This window comes from Trichosurus vulpecula, chromosome 4 (genome assembly GCF_011100635.1).
Source record: "Trichosurus vulpecula isolate mTriVul1 chromosome 4, mTriVul1.pri, whole genome shotgun sequence".
Lineage (NCBI taxonomy): Eukaryota > Metazoa > Chordata > Mammalia > Diprotodontia > Phalangeridae > Trichosurus > Trichosurus vulpecula.
This window is the reverse complement of record NC_050576.1, coordinates 78,874,376-78,895,157: the sequence shown is the minus strand read 5'-3', so window position 1 is coordinate 78,895,157 and position 20,782 is coordinate 78,874,376. Positions and strand designations below refer to the sequence as shown.

The 20,782-nt window shown below is 36.7% G+C and overlaps 1 protein-coding gene across 10 annotated transcripts in view; it reads right to left on the bottom strand.

Moving 5' to 3' along the window:
• SMG7 (SMG7 nonsense mediated mRNA decay factor) overlaps positions 1-20,782 on the bottom strand; it is a 96,734-nt gene that overhangs the window by 35,979 nt on the left and 39,973 nt on the right. For 5 of the 10 annotated variants that reach the window (XM_036754269.1, XM_036754275.1, XM_036754268.1 and 2 more), the window contains exons 2-5: positions 15,299-15,458; positions 6,180-6,211; positions 2,288-2,405; positions 937-1,069 (exon numbers count right to left, since the gene is read on the bottom strand). In XM_036754269.1, the coding sequence (XP_036610164.1) occupies positions 937-1,069; positions 2,288-2,405; positions 6,180-6,211; positions 15,299-15,336 (321 nt within the window). In that variant the 5' untranslated portion in view covers positions 15,337-15,458. The remainder of the gene's footprint in view (positions 1-936; positions 1,070-2,287; positions 2,406-6,179; positions 6,212-15,298; positions 15,459-20,782) is intronic. The other 5 variants (XM_036754271.1, XM_036754276.1, XM_036754272.1 and 2 more) reach the window with 1 other exon arrangement.

Genomic DNA, 20,782 nt, shown 5'->3' with positions numbered 1-20,782 from the left:
GAGAGAGAATGCACTGATGGCTGCTAATGGCCGTCCTCGTGATGGTTAGAACAGAACAAGCTGACTCAGCTGTACTGTGAGTCTGTTTTTGGGAAGACGCCAGCAGGGGGTCGGAGAGGCTCCAGGCTGTGATACTATGTATCGAATGCTTGACTGCTGTGATAGACCAGGTAGATGGCTGGTGGGACGTGGTTCTCCGGTCTCAATCAATGGTTGACTTCAACTACCTTCTACTTTGCGACACAGAACTGCACAGGCATGTTGACAGTCATCATCTACATAGTTATTATGGCCTTACTAATTACAATGAGTCTCCTACTATGTCAAATGAGAGGCTGGACAAGTTCTAAGGCATCTTCCAGTTCTAGGAACCTATAGAGCCCAAAAACTTCAAAGTTGTAAAATGAACTGCATTGAAGAAATTCTATGAGAATTCACGTAACGCTCCCAAGTTTTACTACTTATCTTCTGTCATCATGTCCTCACACTTTCAGAACACGAAGAATCATATCCACAATTTTACATTGACCATACTACTGTCTAAAAAACGGGGAAAAGTAGAAAAAGCTAAATGACCTTCCTTAGTCAATGCTCATTAGTTCTTTTCTACTGAAACAGCTAACTTACTATCCTTTCAGTACAGTATCACACCTTTTAAAAAGAATACATTTATACAAATATCTGCATACATACACAAAGATATAAAAAGGTCTATGCTTATGTTCATGATATTTAAAAATCCTTTGGTGCTCCATGTGACAAACCAGGATATCCTCACCTATACACCGGGTACTCAATGTTCTGCTCAAAGTAACTTTACAACTCCTGCTAACTACGGTGAGGAGGGATACAGAAAACACAGTAGTATGAAAACGTTAAAAAAAATTTTTTTAATAATGTCATAAACGAACCTGATGGTTGCAAAGTAGAACTCACCTGCGTATAGAAGCCACTAGCTGCCTCTAAAAACAGAGAAAGGTTTGCTTGAACTTCACTCCGATTAGGGTTTGCTCGATTCTTTGCCTGGCCCTGTAGTGTTGTGATCTGATTCTTAAAGGCATGATTCCAGCTGAAAACAAAACGTAATTCTATTTGCTATAGCAGTGACTCACTGGGCAGACACTGGTCCCCCTGAGAACAAGAAAGAACTATTTGTTATAATTATAACATTCTGAACACTGAAATTATATTAAAATTGTTCATTTGTTAAATGACTACCTATTCTTCTCTGGTCTAGTATTGAAATTACTTTGGAATTTGAACAACACTAGTTAACATTTACAAAATATTTCAACAGGTTGTGGCATCAATTACTCATTTTCTGTGGACACCATAACCAGTAACTATTGGGGCATCTGTTCAAGGATATTCTTATAAAAGCTTGTTCCCACAGCCACAGAGCCTCATTAGTGTTTTTCCCACAACATTCAGATTTAAGTCAAAGACTTAAATTTCTGATCACTGAAATTAATGATATGAGCCATTAAAACCACAAAGTGATTATTGCATTAATTCAGTTACACCAAGAGTCAGATCATATTTCCAAAGTGCATAATAATGTACAATATATCACCTTCATTGTAACATGGAAAGCCTATTAAAAAACAAAAAACAAAGAAAAACTGGAAAAGGAGAGTGGCGCAGATAAAGGACCCAACAGAGTCAGGTGGGTTAAGCCAAGACCTCTAAAACAAGTCATGCCCTGAAGCTTGAAGTTTTCCAAAGCAGAAGACTCACTACTCTCAAGAAATCACTATGCACTCCCTGATAATGTATGAAAGGTCTTTAACCTTGACCAATGATATCAATACTATAGAGTTTTACTTAAAAGAATTACATTTACTAAAGATAGATTCTGTTAAATGTTCAGAGAGCATCTTTCATTCACTCTCTCACCCCTCTCCCCCAATCAATCTTAATTTGTATGTCATGCTGAGCAAATTCACAGCATACAAAATAAATGTGCATAGTTATTCATAGCCCAATTATTCTACCTCCTATTCCTAATGATAAAAGCATGTGTCTTAATAAATTGGTCCTATATGCTCAACAAAACTGCCCTAAAGAGCCTAGTAATAAGAATTTTGTGGTTCATTTCCTAAAACTCATCATTCTATCCTTGAATTCTATTTTTACATTATTAAATGGCCAAAGATTTTTATCTGAAGAATAAAACAAGAAGCCTTCTAATGCAGGTTTATTTTAATTGCAGTTAAGAAACAGGTTTTCTTAAAGTACTGAAAAGATCATTCCTCTACATAATTATACCCCAAATTTGAATACTTACAGATCCTGTTCCACTTTCTTATCTAAAGCATACTCCAGATCAGTAACTAGCATTTTCTGGTACAGGTCCTGTAGAGCCTGCCTAGATGTCCAGACCTCAGCTGGACCCAGCTTGGAATCTGAGTAACAAAAATAAAAACAAAATCTTAGTGTACCATAACAATCATTTCATTCTCTTTTCCCTAGCAAGGAAAACCACCATATATAATATACTATCACAAAAGGCAAGAGTTTTTAACCTGAAATTTGTCGACTGGTTTTTTAAAAATCCTGATAACTGTATTACAATATAAATTTTTTGGGGGGGTGGGAATCCCATTTATTTTGTGTGTTTAAAAACATTATTCTGGGGGCAGTTAGGTGGCGCAGCAAGTAAAACACTGGCCCTGGAGTCAGGAGGACCTGAGTTCAAATACGGCCTCACACTTGACACACATACTAGCTGTGTGACCTTGGGCAAGTCACTTAACCCCAATTGCCCTGCCAAAACAACAACAACAACAAAATAAAAACATTATTCTAAGGAGTCCAGAAGTTCTTCCAGAAAGCCCAAGGGATCCATGATACAAAGATTAGGAATCTCTGCAAAAGATGTTCTTGTACTATCAAATTTCTAAAATCTCTAGATATAGCCTTAATCTAAACAATAAGTATAGAAAATGGCTAATGGATAAGGTTGACTTTAAAAGTTCTTTAGTTCTTTGACTTGGTAGGTTCAAACACCTTAACTTAAACAGATGATCAGAAGAGTTTAAATAAAAAGGTAAGAAAAATGGTGTATACCAAAACTGAAGCTAAGTGCCACTTTAACTTACTGCTTCAATGAACCATATGGCTATTGTGACTAACAAGATGAAGAACTGGTCACTCTCTCATTATCACAAAGTCTCAAACCTCTCTAAAATAGGAATCAGCTGGCTTTATTTGCTATAGTTCTGGAAATGCCAGCAATAGCAATAAGACAAGAAAAAGAAATTAAAGATGTAAGGGTAGGGAAAAAGGAGATGAAATTATACCTATTTTGTTAGAGACATGATGGTTTACTTAGAAAATCTTTCAGAATCAGTAAAGATACTAATTAAGACTAACAGATTCAGCAAAGTTGCATACTACAAAGTAAATCCTCAAAAATCAACAAATATTATATAGAATAACAAAATTCAAGAAGAAGTTACACAGAAAGGGAAATCTCAATACAAAAGACTACAAAATGCGTAAAATATTTGAGGATCAATTTACTTATGTACACAAAAAACTTGTATAGATTCAATTATAAAATGCTCCTTAAAAGACAAACCAAGAAAGAAAGAAACAAACAAAAAAAAACCCCCACAAAAAACTAGAGGAATATCTAGTGCTCATGGTTAGGTCATACCAATATAACAAAAGTGGTGATTAATTTACAGTTTAATGGTATATTAATCAAATTAGCAAAGGGACCCTTTAAAATTTCATTAACATTTCATTAACATTTCAACTGGGAGGAACAAAAGATCTATGATATAGAGGGGAATAATGAAATGGGGTAGGATCAAAGGGTGATAGAACTTCCAGACCTCAGAAGTTATCATCAAAATGATTTAGTATTGTTATGGCTTAAAAAGGGAGGTAGATAAATGAAACATTAGAAAAAAGAAAATCAAAAATAAGACTTCTCCATCAAACCACCAGAAATCTCATACTACAAGCTCATATCAGCTTTGGTATTCATAACTCATCAGTACCTCAACCCCCTGGATCTCTCTAACTGGAAGGCAGGGTCAGACGTCCTCCCCAAACCTCCAAAGGTATCTGCCACTGTATGGACCATATCTTCCCACAAAGTTCAAATTGAAGAGGGATTCGCTATAGATGATAAAGTCCTCTAGATGCCCTGTTTGTGAGTGACTGCATGAAGCCCCAAAACACCGCAAAGCCTGTTAAATGAAATCGATAAATACTCCAAAGAGTTCAACCTACTTGTCCAACAGGAAAAGGGGGCAGAAGAATGCTTACTGTGCAGTTAGACTGACAACTTAGGCCAGCCTAGGCACTGGCAGTCCTTCAGTGCATGCACCTTGGAGAAATGCTGCAGATGGGCAAGTAACGTGCCCAGAATTAAAGAGGTACAGGCCAGGCCATGTTGACTTTGGGAAAGTGCAGAGTCCTTTTAATGACCTCAAGCTTGTCCCTGAAGGAAAGGCTTATCTTTTATCATCACCATTCTTTCAGCAAAGCTATATAACTCAGTATCACATAGTATCAGTCTGTGAAGAATTAAAGTTGTGAGTCACTCAAAAGGCAATACAAAAACACAAAGAATATTCTCAGAGAGATGGCTGACCAAAAAAAGAAGGTAAGCTGGTCACATGGCTGCCAAACTGATACTCTGAAAACATCGACATGACTAAGGAAATCTCTACTAAATGAATGAATGGACTTCCTACTGTCTTAGGAACAAAATACAAAAAACAACAACAAAATCCTCAGCTTGTCATTTAAGTGTCTATCAACCCATCTATTCCTTTTGCTTTAGTTCTTGCTTTATTTCCTATCACTCCTTTCTGTTCAAGTCAAAATGGCCTGCTAGCTCTCCTATGTAAGCGACCATCTAATTGGCACCTGTGTCTCTCCACAACCACTGGTGTGTTTCTGTGCCTTTCCAAGTTGGCACTCCACCAGACACACTGGCTCCTTACCCCTTCCTCTTGGAATCCCCATTCTCCTTCAAGATACATCCTAAGTGTCACCTCTGAAAGAAGGCTTTTTAGGATGCTACCAGTTGTCAAGCTTATTTCTCTCTCCCCCATCTCAATAGTTTTGTTTACTTTTTATTTATTTCTTTATATAGATGTTGTATTCTCCTGGTTAAAGGTTAAGTTCTTTGTGGACAAAGACTGTTTGGATTTTTGTAATCCCAGCACAAAACCCTGCACAGAGCTGGCAATTAATAACTGCTTGTTGAACTGAATGTAGCCAGTGAGGAATAGTTCATGGACAGTCTAGGTATCCACATGATATCAAGAAGTCTAGAAGAAAACCCCCAGCATGCTGGGTGAATCTTGTGAGTTTTACAGGATAAGAAAGCTTAGATCTGGATGGTTTGTGATTGTAAAATCAACGAAATCATAAACCTACTCAAGTACACTTAACAGTATATGCCTAAACGTTTCCTGGTGTATTGGCTTTGCCGTGCTATAAAGATTACAAATGCTCAAAATCTTGTTAGCAATGGAAAACACTGTGACATCACAATTATCACAGTTAACTTTTAACCTTCTGCATGAATGACATTAAGCTCTTCAAAAACTGAGGAAAAGATATCTTAGCAGTCTATTTCCTTTATGATGGAAAATCTGCAATGGCCTATCTGCAAATGAGAATGGTTTTACACTCTTTCATGGATGTGATGTTACATGGACTTCCACAAAAACTGGTAGCGAGATTTATTTTCCTATTTTTTTCAGGTACTTTATACTTCACATACCACTGCTGTCATGCTTTCCCTGACAATAATGAAATGCAGGGCTGCAAGTCCAGTAACTCTATTTACTAGACTTCAGTTATTATTTAGGGAAGTTTGAAAGACATGACAGAGAGAAGGGTACTTCTTTCTTCCCATTAAGATTTTCTTTCTTTAAGATGCATAACCAGCAAAATAACCACGTTCTAAGTAAATGTATAACAGGCTATAATATTTTTTTTAAATGCATACAATCACTTTGACATGAGAATAGGTTTTACGTAAGGCTTACCTTGACATTCCAATAAGGATCCAAATTAAAATGAAACTAGGCATTTTAAGAACAGTAAGCTATATTTTTTACTTTAGTAGAAGACAATTAAACACTTTTTAACATCAATAATCAAAAAAGGGGGATACTAGAGTTAAACTATAAAGACAAGGCAATTACCTGTCATGTCAGCCTTCAGGACTTCTGCCTGCCTGCAAGAGAGGAAAAAACAGAAGTTAGAAAGAAGCTAAAATTGACCAGCATAAATTAGAGAAAATTAAATTAAGCTAAATCACACAAGGAAAAAATTTTCAAGCTGTGGGATATAAAACCTTTTCAGGAGTGAAACAATTGACAAAATTACTGGATAATTTTGAGTATAAATTCCTGCAAAACACCTCCAAGTTTTCCCCCAGAAAACAAAATTCAAATCAACAAAATAAAGATCATTAACAACACAAGGGAGCAAGCAACCTGTGAAGATAGGGCTAGCTGACTACCTCTGCCAGTGCTTCAGACCTTGCCTCCACAGGAGCCACAGCTACTGAAGGACTCTGAAAACAAAGTTCTCACCATCAAAGTCCTTTGCACAAACAGTTTAAATATTGGTTAAATCTCTCCTTAATTATATTCCAACCAAACTGAACTACTTGACACTTGGGTTCCAGGCTTTACCACTTGTTCTAGTGTAGCAGCTGAACCTACCTCTATATTAAATGATTCTGAGCTTCTTGAGATAGGAAGGACTTTTTTATTTGTATTCCAAACATTTAGTGTAGTGCTTTACCTAGTAAGCACATAATGCTTTTTCATTAATTTACTTAAGGTGAATGTGCTAGTGACATAGTAGATAGAGAGGTGGGTTTGGAGTCAAGTCAGTAAGACTTGAGTTCAAACCCAGCCTCAGACACTTATCAGTTGTGTGACCCAGATTAAGTCACTTCAACTCTGTTTGTCTCAGTTTTTTAAACTGTAAAGTGAGTGCTATTATTATTGTGAGGATTAAAGTCCTTAGCACAGCATCTGGCATATAGTAGAAAGCTACATAAATGCTGCTTATTATTATTACTTTCCCTCTTACAGGAAATGCAGCACAATGATGATTTCCTATGATGTGTGCAAAGTCAAATGTGAGCTAGTATGTGTCAAATTTCGATATGGGCAGGACCTCCCACAGTCACCATCAGTTAACTCATGCTTATGAAACAAGTGAGTTCTCTTGTATTAGCTGATGGACTTGAACATGAAGTGTATTAATTCGAAGTGAAAAAAAAACTTTTTTTCTACCATGTTCCAGAATCTATGCTAGGAGTTGAAGATACAGGTACCAAGAATGAAACAAGGAAGAACTTCAAAAGAACCTTATACTCAAAAGGGGAATCCAACAATTACACACACACAGTGAACAGTATAAATGCATGCAAAATAGTTAAATAAAAGGAAATTTAATTAGGCAGGCACTAGCAGACTGGCTGGAGTAGGGATAGGGGTGAGGGTGGGTGCAATCACCAAAGGCTTCATGTAGAAAATGGTGCTGGAACTCTATCTTAAAGGAGGAGGTGAACTTTCTGAAGCAGAGGTAATGAGGCAGTACATTTCAGACACAAAGAAAACCTTTGCGAAGGGCCAGAGACAGAAGATGGAATGTTATGAAGCACCATATTCATTGAGGCTGGCATGACAGGTTGTGTGTATGATTCTAAAAGCTAAGCAGAGTTTATATTTTATGCTTGAGGCAACCTGAAGCCCCTGGATTCGACTGACATGACTATACCTTTGCTTAAGGAAGATGTCTTTGGTAGCAGTGTCTAAGTTGAACAGAGTAGAGTAGGGAGAGACCTAAAGAAGGGAAACCACCTAGAAGGAGATTTTTGCACTATCTAGGTAAAAAGAAACTGAACTGTAGTAGTAGTAGTAGTAGTAGTAGTAGTAGTAGTAGTAGTAGTAGTAGTAGTAGTAGTAGTAGAACTGTGTAAATAGAAATAAATGTCCAAAAGGAGAGATGTTTGTGAAGGTAAAAACAGTAAGATCTAGCAACTAACTGGATAGGATAATGCTGTAGTTATGCAGCTGAAACAATGAAAGAATCTGGGGGGGAAAAAAAGGAAGGTTTTTCAGGAAAGATGAGCCCGATTTTGGACATGACAGGCTTTGAGAGGTTTCAAAGATACTCATTTTGTGGTGCCCAACAGGCAATTGGTGATGCAGGTCTGAAGCTCGGAGGAAAGAATGGAGATGGAAATATACAGTGTCCCAAAAGTCTTAGCACAGTTTATAAGCTACAGGACATCCTGTGTACGAGGGAACATTCTGCTCACAGAGGATAGTTCAACCCAGAGGAACTAATGACGTTTCAAAGAGAAAATGTACAGGGATAAAAGAGTATCTAGGACAAAACTGTGAGAAATACCCACAGTTTGGTGTAATAAGCATGATGAGACACCAAAGGAGGATAAGAAAGAGCAGTCAGGCAGAAGGTGAACCAGGAGAGAGTAGTAGTAGAGAAGAGAGTCATCTAGGAGAAGAGGGTGGTCAACAGTATCCAAAGCTGAAGTCAATAATTATGGTAATATTATCTAAACATCATTTAAGACTGTTTACATAATTGCTCAATGAAAAAAAGTCCCATCTCCTAAGAGAATTGGCCAATTGCAGTTATTGAGATAGTTAAAATCATGTTCACTGAAGCATGTGCAAAGCAGTTTCTCATGGTTCCACTTTTGGATAATATGGTGGGAGGGAGAATTGCCCATAGGTCTAAAGAACTTTTTGATCAATCAACTGAAACACTAAAAGCTCCCCTTTGTATCACAAGTAGATAAGGTAAGAGACAGCTAACTAATACTAGGGAAAATGTGCTATTTTGAAAACCAATTGATGGCAATACCATTAAGAAAGAGGAAATTTCAATGAAAACAGTATATGGAAGAACTGCATTGGAATCTGCACAAACAGCTACAAAATGCAGGTCTAAAAGTACCAGACAGAAGGTTGGTCCTTCATGCAATATGGACACATTCCACGCTTCACAGACAGTAACTTGTTTTGAGAGATATAAGAGAATGAAACATACTGTTTTTTCAGTTATGTTTCGGCTATCAATGAATCAAGAATTCTTTGGTTTATCAAAAATATATAAATTCTATTACTGTCCTTTTAAAAAGACAAAATATTGGTCTTAATGAGAGACTGGGAAAGAACTGATTAAAACATTGCAAGCAACAATATTAACAGGCACAGTAGAGGGCTGGGCCTGGAGTCAGGACAGCCTGAGCTCAAATCCGGCCTCAGCCACTTACTAGCTGTGTGACCCTGGACAAGCCACTTAAGCCTGATTTTTCTGTTTCCTCATCCATAACACTACTTCAGTATCCTTACCAAAAAAAGCCGAAACGGGGTCATGAAGAGTTGGACACGACTAAAACAACTGAACAACAGCAGCAATATCAATAACATTATATTCTTAGAACAAGCCCACCCATAACGACATTAGTATAGTTACTAATTCTAAAAGTTATGAACGTAAAAATTAAAAAGGCTTTTGTAAGTATCAGCACATGTATCATTTTACTAAATTATTCAGATGTTATAAAATTATAATTACATTTGGAAAACAAAAAAAGGTAAAAAAAAACAAAAAACAAAACACCAAAACTTATTTGCCCAGATGCTTCATCATGTTTGTTGGGGGAGGTGCCTGGAAAGACTTTAAATCACTAATAGGAAAAGGACAAATGTTGGAGTGACTATGGGAAAACATATTCTTTGTGCAATGTTGGTAGAGCTATAAATTTTCTAGTCATTCCTGAAAGCAATTTACAACAACGCTCAAAAAAGTTACTAAATAATGCAAACTTTTTGAACCAAATAATTGGCCTATGGCCTAAAGATATGGGGGATGGGGTAGTAGTGGTGGTGGAGAGAAACATGCAAAGGTTTTCTGAAGACACCAAAAACTGGAAACTAAGAGTGAGATCATCAAATGGGGAATGGCTAAACAAGCTATGGTATAATGAATGTAAAGGACTACAATTTGCCATAAGAAATGATGAAAATCACTTCCTGAACTCATTTCCCACTAGCCTCCCTCCTTGAACTTGACTTCCCCATTATGCTCCCAAGAAACTTCATCACCAGGAAACTCATCATCCTAGAGGATTGCATCAGCAACCTTGGGATCCTCACATACTTCTTCAGTACCTTCAATACCCTTTGCCTCTCTGACTAGAGCCAGGCTAAAGGGCAGAACAAAGAACTCTTCCCAAAGCCTCCATTTAAAGGGGGCTCTCAGGCCAGCAACTCTTCATTTCACACCAGGCACCTTCATACTCAACTTCACCTTCGTCTCCCAGTTTTTCAGTTTCCTTTGGTGGGTTAACTTCCCCCATTAGAGTAAGCTCCTGAAAGGCAGGGATTATCTTTTTCTTATCTCTACCTCGGTCCCTTCCAATAGCACCTGGCCCAAAAAAGGTACTTAATAAATGTTTACTGACTGAGAATTTTTTCTTTTTTTAAAATTGTTCATTTTGGTGAAAGGAATGGGGAGAAGTAATAAATGCTTGTAAAAAAAAATTCTTTCAAAGTTGGGGGATAGGTGTCACCACATCAAGTTTGGAAAGTCCTGGACATAAAGTATACAGTGGTATCAAGCAGTTAGGGCTTTACTCCACGAAATATTGGCCTAAGTTTAGGAATTAAGACAGAAATCCACACAACTATGGCTGAAGTCAAGATATTTCATGACAGGACAGTTTTCAGAGATGAAAACTGATTATGCAGAGTAGAGAACAAATTACTTTGTTTTTGATCATTTTTTAAAATGAAGCTTTCCCTAATCATACTAGTTGGAAATGATCTTTCCCTCTGTACCAAGGGTACTTCACTTCTGTGCATGCGTCGTCACTGGTCGTTAATTAAAATACTGGATGGAGTTGTGAATGGCACTACATCCTAGAAAGTAACTGGAATGATGCAGAGAGTGATTAAAACACCCATACCTTTTGATAGATTCTACTGCTAAATATATACCCTCCCAAGCAGTGCAATGATAGGAAGAAAGATTCCATGCAAATTATTTATAGCAGCACTTTCTGCAGTAGCAAAGAACTAGAAACAAAGATGCCCATCAATTACATAATGGCTAAGCAAATTATGTTACATGAATGTATGAAATATTCCTTTGTTGTAAGAATCAACAAATGTGAACAATTCAGAGGGTGGAAAAACATGTGGGAACTGATGCAAAATGAACTACGAAGAGCCAAAAAAGCAATGACTACTGTAATTGTATATGTGAAAAAACAAAAAGAACAAAATAATTGAAAATAAATAACAATAAATGTTGCTTTGCGCAAACAAAACTAAGGGACCTAAAAGAAAAGCAAATGGGAAAAAATCTTTGCAGCATGTTTCTCTGATATAAAGGTCCCATTTCTAAGATACATAGGGAAATGATTCAATTGTAAGAGCCATTTCCCAATTGACATGGTCAAAGGACAGGTACAGGCAATTTTTAGAGGGAAAAAATCCAAGTTATCAATAAACATGTTTTTTAAAATGCTCTAAATCACTAATAACTAGAGGCAGCTAGATGGTGTAGTACATAGAGCACTGGGCCTGGAGTCAGGAAGACTGAGTTTAAATCTAGCTTCAGATGCTAACTGGCTACGACGGTGGGCAATCTCTGTCTCAGTTTCAACTGCAAAAAACTGTCCCTCCCAAAGCTGTTGTGAGAATCAAATAAAATAGTATTCATAAAATATTTAGCACAGGGCAGCTGGAGGCACAAAGGATGTACAGGGCCTGAAATCAGGTGAACTCATCTTCCTGAGTTCAAATCCAGCCTCAGACACCTTAATTCCCTCATCCAGGAGGAGCTGAGAAGGAACTTGAGAAGTCTACCCAACGACCACCTTCATCACATCTAACACCTATGCAAGAACACAACATTAGCTTACCTATTCCCATGACAGGTAGATGGTAGAAGACCTGAGTTCAAATCCAGCCTCAGACACTTACTAGCTGTGTAACCCTGGGCAAGTCACTTAAACCTGTCTGCCTCTGTTTCCTCATCTGTAAAATCTTTAAGCTGGAGAGGCAATGACAATCTACCTCAGTGAAAATCTTTCCCAAGAAAACCCCAAATTGGGGTCATGAAGAGTCAGACATGACTGAAATGACAAAACAACAAAGTGCTTAACACAGTGCCTGGCGCATAGTGGAAACTTAATAAATACTCATTCCTTTTCCTAATTAGAGAAATGCAAATTTAAAAAACTTTAAGGTTCTAACCCCACAGCCACAGATTGGCAAAGCTAACCCGAAAAAGTAAATCAACAAATGCTGGAGGAGCTATGAGAAAACAGGTTGCACTATTGGCAGACCTGTGAAATGGCCCACCCATTGTGTCAGGTAATTTGGGACTATCTCCAAAATGCTCTTAAATTGAGCATATCTTTTAACCCAGTGCAACCACTAGTAGGTATATCCCAAAGAGGTAGAAGAAAATGGAAAAAAACCTGTGTGTACAAAAATATTTATAGCAGCACTTTTGTTGAGGCAAAGAATTAGAAACAGGGGGAGCCCATCAAGTGGGGAATGGCTGAATAAGATACGGTATATGAATTCGACAGAACATCACTGTGCTGTGAATGATAAAGGGAGAAACCTGAGAATTGATGCAAATTGCATTTTGTTCAATAACAATACTGTAAAGACAATCACCTCTGAAAGACTTAGGAACCAACGACCAACATGAAACTTACTTCCTGATAGACCTATCGGGAAATACGGGTGATATAAAAAGATATTTTAAAAATCTATTAAAAATCAAATGAAGAAATTAAAATTAAGTGACCTCTAAGGCTTCATTCTGTGGAAGAATTGTGATTTTCATCTAAATTTGTGATAAAGGCTCTGAGGGTGATAAAGGCTGGTATCCCTGACCTGCCATCATTGTCTTGCAGCCAAAGTGATATAAGTATGCTACCGTCCTATCTTTTCCTTCTACTTGTCTTCTGGGTATGTCTCTTGTGTCAAATTGACTTTTTAAAAATTTACTTTATTCCAAATCAAATGATGGTGATTGCCTACATCCATAATTGAAATAAATGCTAAGTTTCTGTTAGAGGCTAGTAAAAATGAAGTATTTTTCCCCCATCCAAGTTCACAGACCCTCTGAAATCTATACATAGACACAATCTATAGATGCCAGGTGAAGAGGCCTGAGATAAGAGTGAATTTCTGTTGGTAGCATTCATTTATGGTATACATATATTTAGTAACAATGACATGTGGGAACCTTTACATATTCCTTCTTCACCACAAGAACAAGCATCAAACTAACCAGCAATGTAGGAAAGGCTTCTTTCAGAACAAGATGCTTCTTTTTATATAAGCATCTGGCAACCTGAGGCAAATCTGGCAACAGCCATACTGCTGCTTGGGAGTTGAGAGCTGATGCTATTTACACCCTCCAATGAAACACTAGAAGTAATAGGAAACTACTGGTGTTTCGGGGCAATTGAAAGTATGGAATACTCATTCTATAAAACCAGTCATCTCAAAGAAGACTAGTGTTACTCCTCTATGTAGTAAATATTGTATGCACATGCCAAGACACATCTTCTCCACAAAGTCTTAGCCAGATGCCTTATTGTACTGTGCAGCTGACATTGAGTTCTCAAAGGGCTATGTCAGCAGAACATAAACTTTGATGGGTTCTGCTATGCTGTAAAGACTTTGAGTGTAGTCCCAGAAACAGACTAGGTCAGTTTTTTGAGGAAGAGCCCAGCCATGTTTAGAAAAGCCTATCATCAGCAGATTGGCTTGGTGAATTTTTTATTTTTCACCATGGCAACCCATGAAGCAAAGGAAAATACAAAATAGCCTTTGGTTGTATGCAGTACTAAACCACACAGTGTGTAGATAGCTTGTAAACATTAAATTTCACTATTTGTACTCTAAATGTGAGACCCTTGTTCATTGAGTGGATTTTTGCTGGAGGAACTGAATCCTATCAAAAGTGGCATTCTTTCTATTACCAAAACTAGGAAAAAAAAAGAGTTGCACCCAAATGGAAGGATGAGTCACTAATACTTCATCAAACACTCTGGTGATTTCAATAAAAGGTTGAAAAAATGCGAGCACAGCAAGAACTATACGGGAAATGGTTTGAGAAAAGGGGATGAGAGAGGTCAAACCTTGCAGAATAGAGAGAATTCTCACACCTTTATGTCATGAATACTTTCTCTGAGAAATTGTTAAGCCTTGGACAACATAATCAGTATCAAATGACATTACGAAAAATATAATAAATCCTAATTAATGGACAGGAAAAGATTTGTCATTGATGTGGGACTTATTGCTGAATAGTCTATGTACCAAAAAATGGATTTAAGGTAAAGATCATAATTAGTAAAAAAAAAAAAAAAAAAGCAAGAAAAATGAGAAAAGATATACCACTAAAACAACTCATTCCTGAATTATTTAAATACCCAAATAGTACTTAGAAATGGGAAATGAGCATCAGACGACAACCACGCTAATAACAATAATTTTATACATCAGTTTAACAGCTGTAAATCTGTTACAAGAGCAAAAGAACCCAGGAACTGCTTTAGTCAGCAAAATTTGATTTCCAAGTGAAAAAAGGTGGCAACCAAGGGTAACAATGGTTTACAACATAAATTTGCTTGAAAATTTTTACAAAGAAGAATGATGGACAAATATAAAAATATCATCTCATAAAGTAGAAAAGAAGTCAAGAAGATAAAACGAGTTTATAGAAAGTTTGACAAGATATTCTACTCAACTAAGCAAAGTAATCCCAAGAGCATTTAAGGATGAAAATGGAAGAACAACAAATAGAAAAATATCAGACTTTATCTTCAGAAAAATAATTTTAAGAAATCTATAACCCCATAAATATGGTCTTCCATCTACACAAGTTCTTTGAGAGCATCCTCAATGACAGCATGTAAGTAAGAAACAAGCAGACTTTCACAGGTGATATTCAACAATGGATCATATCTTTATCATCTCATTATTTACTTGTTGACACAAAGAAAGTAAGAACTTGTTTTGCTTACTGTTGATTATGAAAAAGGATTTGATTCAGTAATACAAATTATTGCCTTACAGGCTCTTTCCCAATAAGCATCTCCCATCCACAAATCAAAATGATTCAAGATCCTTGAATGACATAACAGGAAAAAACAAAGCAAAACACCTAACCCTATTCAACAGTCCTCTGATAATAAATATCAGGTGAGGCATAAAACAGGAAGATGTATGCTCACCAAAGCTGTTCACCACCATAGTGGAGGATTTGCAACATAGAGTCCAAGTTGAATAGGGTTTCTCTGGGGATGGTGAAGTCCTCCAGATGCTCATATATGCAGACGACAATGTGCTGATTGCATCAAAGTCCAGAACACTGCAGAACTTCCTGGAAAAGATCTGTAAACCACTCAAGAGTTTAGCCTAAGTATCACACATGAATGACTAAATAAATGATGAATGTTGAGGTTATTGCATTTTCCAAGATGAACTGTACAGTTTATGGCATATATTTAGATGAACGGCTTAAGAGCTTGTGTGGTAGTATGTATGTACAGGACAGAAAGTACAGATGAACAAGAAGTGGGCAAAGAACTGAAGGAAGAAAGAGTGATACAGGATATAATAGCCACTGAACAATTAAAAATGAATACTACAGAGGGCAATGAATGGAGGGGTGGTCACATGATGAGTGTGAAGAGGCAGCAGTATTTAACCATTAAGGAACTTCAAATAAGAAGAAGAATAAATGATATCATTAAAGAATTTTATGTTAGTACTTTCACAATAAGAGAATAAGAAGGAGGCATCCAACAGGCTCGGTGTGCTTCCTGTGGTAAACTTAGGGCACGGCCAGCAGTCACACAGGATGGTCAATCATGGATGGACTGTGTATCATCTGCACTGTTGGAGGAAGCTCCCAAACGAATGTGATCACAGACTTATTTGAACATGTATAAATGTTCATGTGTATACATGACCTCTGCATATAAACACAAATCTAATGCTTCAGTTATAATTATATTGAGACACGACCATTTTTTCATGCTAAATGTTTGTGCTAAACGGTAACATATATGTCAAGGTTCAAATAAGCCACTTTCAGCATTTCAAAGGAACTTACTTATTGCTCATCCTTTATTTTGGCCAACACGAAATGCTTCAAGAAGTCTATAAAACATTCATTAGATTGTATTCAGACTTTTCTCATAACACCCCAGAAGATATAAACTCACCTAGTAATGCCAAAATTATATCAAGTCTTTCAAATTTTAATCTTACTCGATCACAGATGCTCCTTTAATGTCAAATTTCTCACCAATGGCTTAAATCCCCTTCCATCTAGCCAACATTAGGAAATTTAAATAGAAGTTAGCACAGGAAAATGTATGTTTGAGTCATATGATATCAGTGTGAATACTTGCTCCACCAGTGAAGATCATAATGGCACCACATCTTCACAGCCTGTATAATTTTATCAACTTTCTACATTAATGGTCCATCATGGGTCTACTCAAAACACATGGAGATCTTCCTCATGTTCTAATAGTGAGGATACCTCTGATCCTTGGTGTAATGGCAAGTAAAATGAAACTTTTTGTTATCTTTTGTTTTGGAGTGCTTCTTAGCACTAAGGCAATCAAGTGCCTTTGAGTCTTGCTTTTGTTTGAATCAAGAGTCATTGATTGGAAACAATATATATGGTGTGGTACTAGTGATTAAAGATCTGTCCTACAACCTCTTTTGCTAAGTAGGTGCTAAGCCTCAGGGCCCTAACCATGGTATATATGCTCTGAGGTTGGCATTTTATCTTGGGGGCTTACTCATTTGGCCAGGCAGACTCTGGGTAGCCATTAAGGAACCTTCCCCCCTTCCCCGACCCCCCACCCCACCCTTTGAAAATCCAGATGTTGGTGCTTTTCTCTCTCTGGTATATAATGTCTTGGTCAGACAGCAAGTAGCCTGTCTGTTGATTTGTGCTTATTTTGCTCTGTTCATAATTTCTTCTTATAATTTCTGTTTGTATTCTCTCTGAAGTCCAGGGGGCTGGCTTTTCCCCATGAACTAAGTGGATGATATATGTATATTTAATTAAAGTAAGACTGTTAACTCCTTAAAGTTGCTTTCCTTAGAAAAGCAGATCAAAGAACCTGTGCTAGCAGCCCTCCTGTGTGCTGGTGTTATTGGTCTCACACAGCCAAAGTAGCTGCAAGTAACACTGCTGTTACATGGTGTATGAGTGAGCCCCAAGCAAAATGCTAACTTCAAAGTATACATATACTTCTTCAGAGTCAGAGGGCTTCACAACCATGCAATTAAAACTCTTGTGACTTAGGCCTTCCCGTGACTTAAGCAAGTCCTCAAAGACTCCCCATTCAATCAAAGCCTCTTGATTGAAACAAAGGCAAGATTCAATCAAAGGCATTCAATCGCCTTAGTGCTGAGAAGCATTCAAACAAAAACCAGCAAAAAGTTCCATCCTACTTGCCATTACACTTGGATTCATCTACTTTCACTAAATCTTACTACACTGGCCATGCCATCTACTTTTCTGGTCAACACATGTCATTGATGTACCTTATTTTCACCATCTTTCAGGGGCAAGTCATCTTTGGTAACAGGCTATGAAACAGATTTCTCTCTAACCAGGCATCTTTCTATTGCCTTTTAGTTCACCTTTAATTGTGATTCTTTCATGATTTACAATCATACGGCATCATTAATGCAGCAAGTTAGGAATTTTACACCTTCTCAAATTTGATTAAGTCTAAATTTTTTCCCTTACTTTTCTGATTTTCCATCTATGTAGCATTTATCCAAGACAATCACACCCAGATATAGGCACACACTTCAACTAACATAAATTCACACACATTCTCTCTCTGTCTCTCTTCAATTGGCTTAAATTGCTGGCTCTTCAGATGTTGTCACTATGTGAACAATGGGTCTTGTTCATCCACTTAGTTTTTTTCTCCCACTAGAATTTAACCAGCTACTTTCAAATTATTAAAGAATCTTGGGGAAAAATTATTTTTTAAAGTATTGTGAAGAACATTTTAAAATTTTGATGAGAAAAAAGTGAGGAAATGGGATGGAAACCAAAACTAGCCTCCTACCTGTTTTTTTCTTCTTCCTGTTCCTTATGATTATAATCTTTTAGTTTCACACTGTTCTAACAGATACTAGGTCTAACAGGATGACAGTCTGTCATGTCATCATTTTAATTCTCCCTCAGTATTCTTGGTACCTGAATATTTTCAACATTATACACAGGTGTATGTTACACCACAGGATCCTTGTAGCAGCAGTAGCATCCTGTAAGAACAGGTTGCCAGTTTCAACAATGACTCAGATGATTTACTCAGATTCAATTGACTTTTTAAAAATAACAAGAGTATTAAAAACAAAATTAAAGCTGGAATGAAGAAAGAAGGTACATAAATTTCACATAAACTAACTTCTGACAAAAGAGTTTAAAATAAAAAGATGATCTGTTAAGGTCCTTTTTGGTAATTCTATGGCTTTAAAAGTCCATACTGATTAAATTTATTTCAGGAAACATTTAATTAAGACTGTAAAAATTAGATAAAATTTTTAACCTTAAAGCACTATATAAATGTTAGCTATTATTATTAACCTGCTATGTGAAAGGCTAGGCATATAGAAAAATAAAAACAACATAATCCCTTGTCCTTGAGGAACTGACAATTCAGTAATGGCTTATCCTTCATTCAACAAACATTTATTAAAGGCCCACAAGTAAAGCACTGGACTAGGTGCTCCAGCTCTGTCACACAGCAGTGGAAAACAGAACATTATAGAAATCATCAAATTACAGGTGGGTTACAACAATACTAAGTGTTACAGGAGTTCATAACTACAGATTTGAATTCATTCAAGCTGGAAATACTCACAACCAACAAGAAAATATACTTAATCCAACTATAATTAAATGCTAGGATGTGACTAAATATGAGACTTGGAAATTCTTGTATAAATTTACTAGTCAAAATTCTGGTAACAACTTTGAATACAAATGGCCTATCAGTGCTATAAAAAGAGAATTATCATCCAAATAAACCACTAAAAGTCTTACAAAATCAGATTGTTCTGTTTTCCAAATTGATGAATTACAAAACAAATCAAATTAAGCAAAAATGTCATACAAGTATTGTAAAAATAACGCCAACGTTGGACAAACTTGCTGCTTCAAAGGGTAGGCAACTATCTAGCTAAAATCGCCACTGTCATCCCAATTAATATTTCCTTTCTTCTACCAAGCCTAGCATTCTATATTATACCATGTACATAAGATGCAAAAGTAAGGAGAATATAAAATTAATAATACACACAGAATTCAAAATTAGCTGAATACATTGTATTTAGAATCAAAAGTACTAGAGTTTCAAGTACCTGGCTTTCCTTCTCACCTAAGGGCTATTTACCAGCTTGCATATCAGTTTCCTCATCTTTAAAAGAAGGAGTTAGAAATTCTATTAAGGGCTAAATCCCAAGATTCCGTCACTTACCAGTATCTCTTCAAATGGGGTATACCAACTAATAATAACTCTAACTATGCAAGCTTTACACAATGCTTATTAGGTTTTCAAGAAGCCAAACATGTTTTGTGATACAAAATCTGAAATTTTTATTTCAATTTTTGTGATAATTTCTCAAGACAACCAAGTTTCAAAAACACACAAATGTGGAAAACATGATCAAACCTACTTTTTAGTACAAATCAGTTAATCAAACAAAAAAAAACTGTAGATCAATCTCTTGTACAGAGTAGGTACAATATTCAAACAATGAAGCATTACACTGAAAGCTAAGACACTGATGGATTTACTCCAAGTTGTATCCTGTTGATAATCTGGGGCTTTTGATTTTGAGCCCACTCAGACAGCACTACGTCAATGCCATATTTGGTGTCAAAAATACTCTCCTCCGAATACCAAGTATGACCACTGGCAGGGAATCAAGTCAAACTTATTTGGTGGCATAATGCCAAAGGAAAAATGCTGGAATCAATGAACCACATGCTGGCACTGAAACAGCTTTTATTTCACAATTTTATTTCAAAAGACGGTATGTACATAAATGTTATGTTTTTAAATTCATACAATCTTCCCCCACATCTATTATAGCCAAGAATATGCTTTTCACCAACAGTTCAGTCAAGAAGCCTATCTTAATAACTAAACTGAAACTTTAGGGTCCACCACAACTGTTATTTTTGTAATCATTCAACTTCAATAAAATGGATCTCTTAAATAACAGATTTGCAAGTATCCCCCAATGGTGCATCTCACAACCAGTTCATGTCTGATGATCCTGTAAAACTGATGTCCTTGTCCTTAGAAAGGTTCTCCACAGAGGATTCACTCAATGTATTGAGAGGCCACCTCTGCTTTCTCCTTACATTGTGAATGAAGATATTCTGCAGCACTGTGGCTATGCCTTTGCCATCTCTTGATCTAACCAATTATGTTCTCTTCCTATCACACAATTTCTTGTTCACATCTTTTACTTCTGTTGTTCCTTCAAAGCTCTCTCACTGGCAATATGTTGCAGCTGCCTCATACCCACCAGGTTTTTCTCCATTGCTTTTTGTGTGGCACCTTAAATTCTTTGGTGACCTCTGTATGCCACATCCCACTGACTTATGACACTAGTAATTGTTATTAAAAAGAAAGGCCCCATATAGTTCTGCATTACCAATG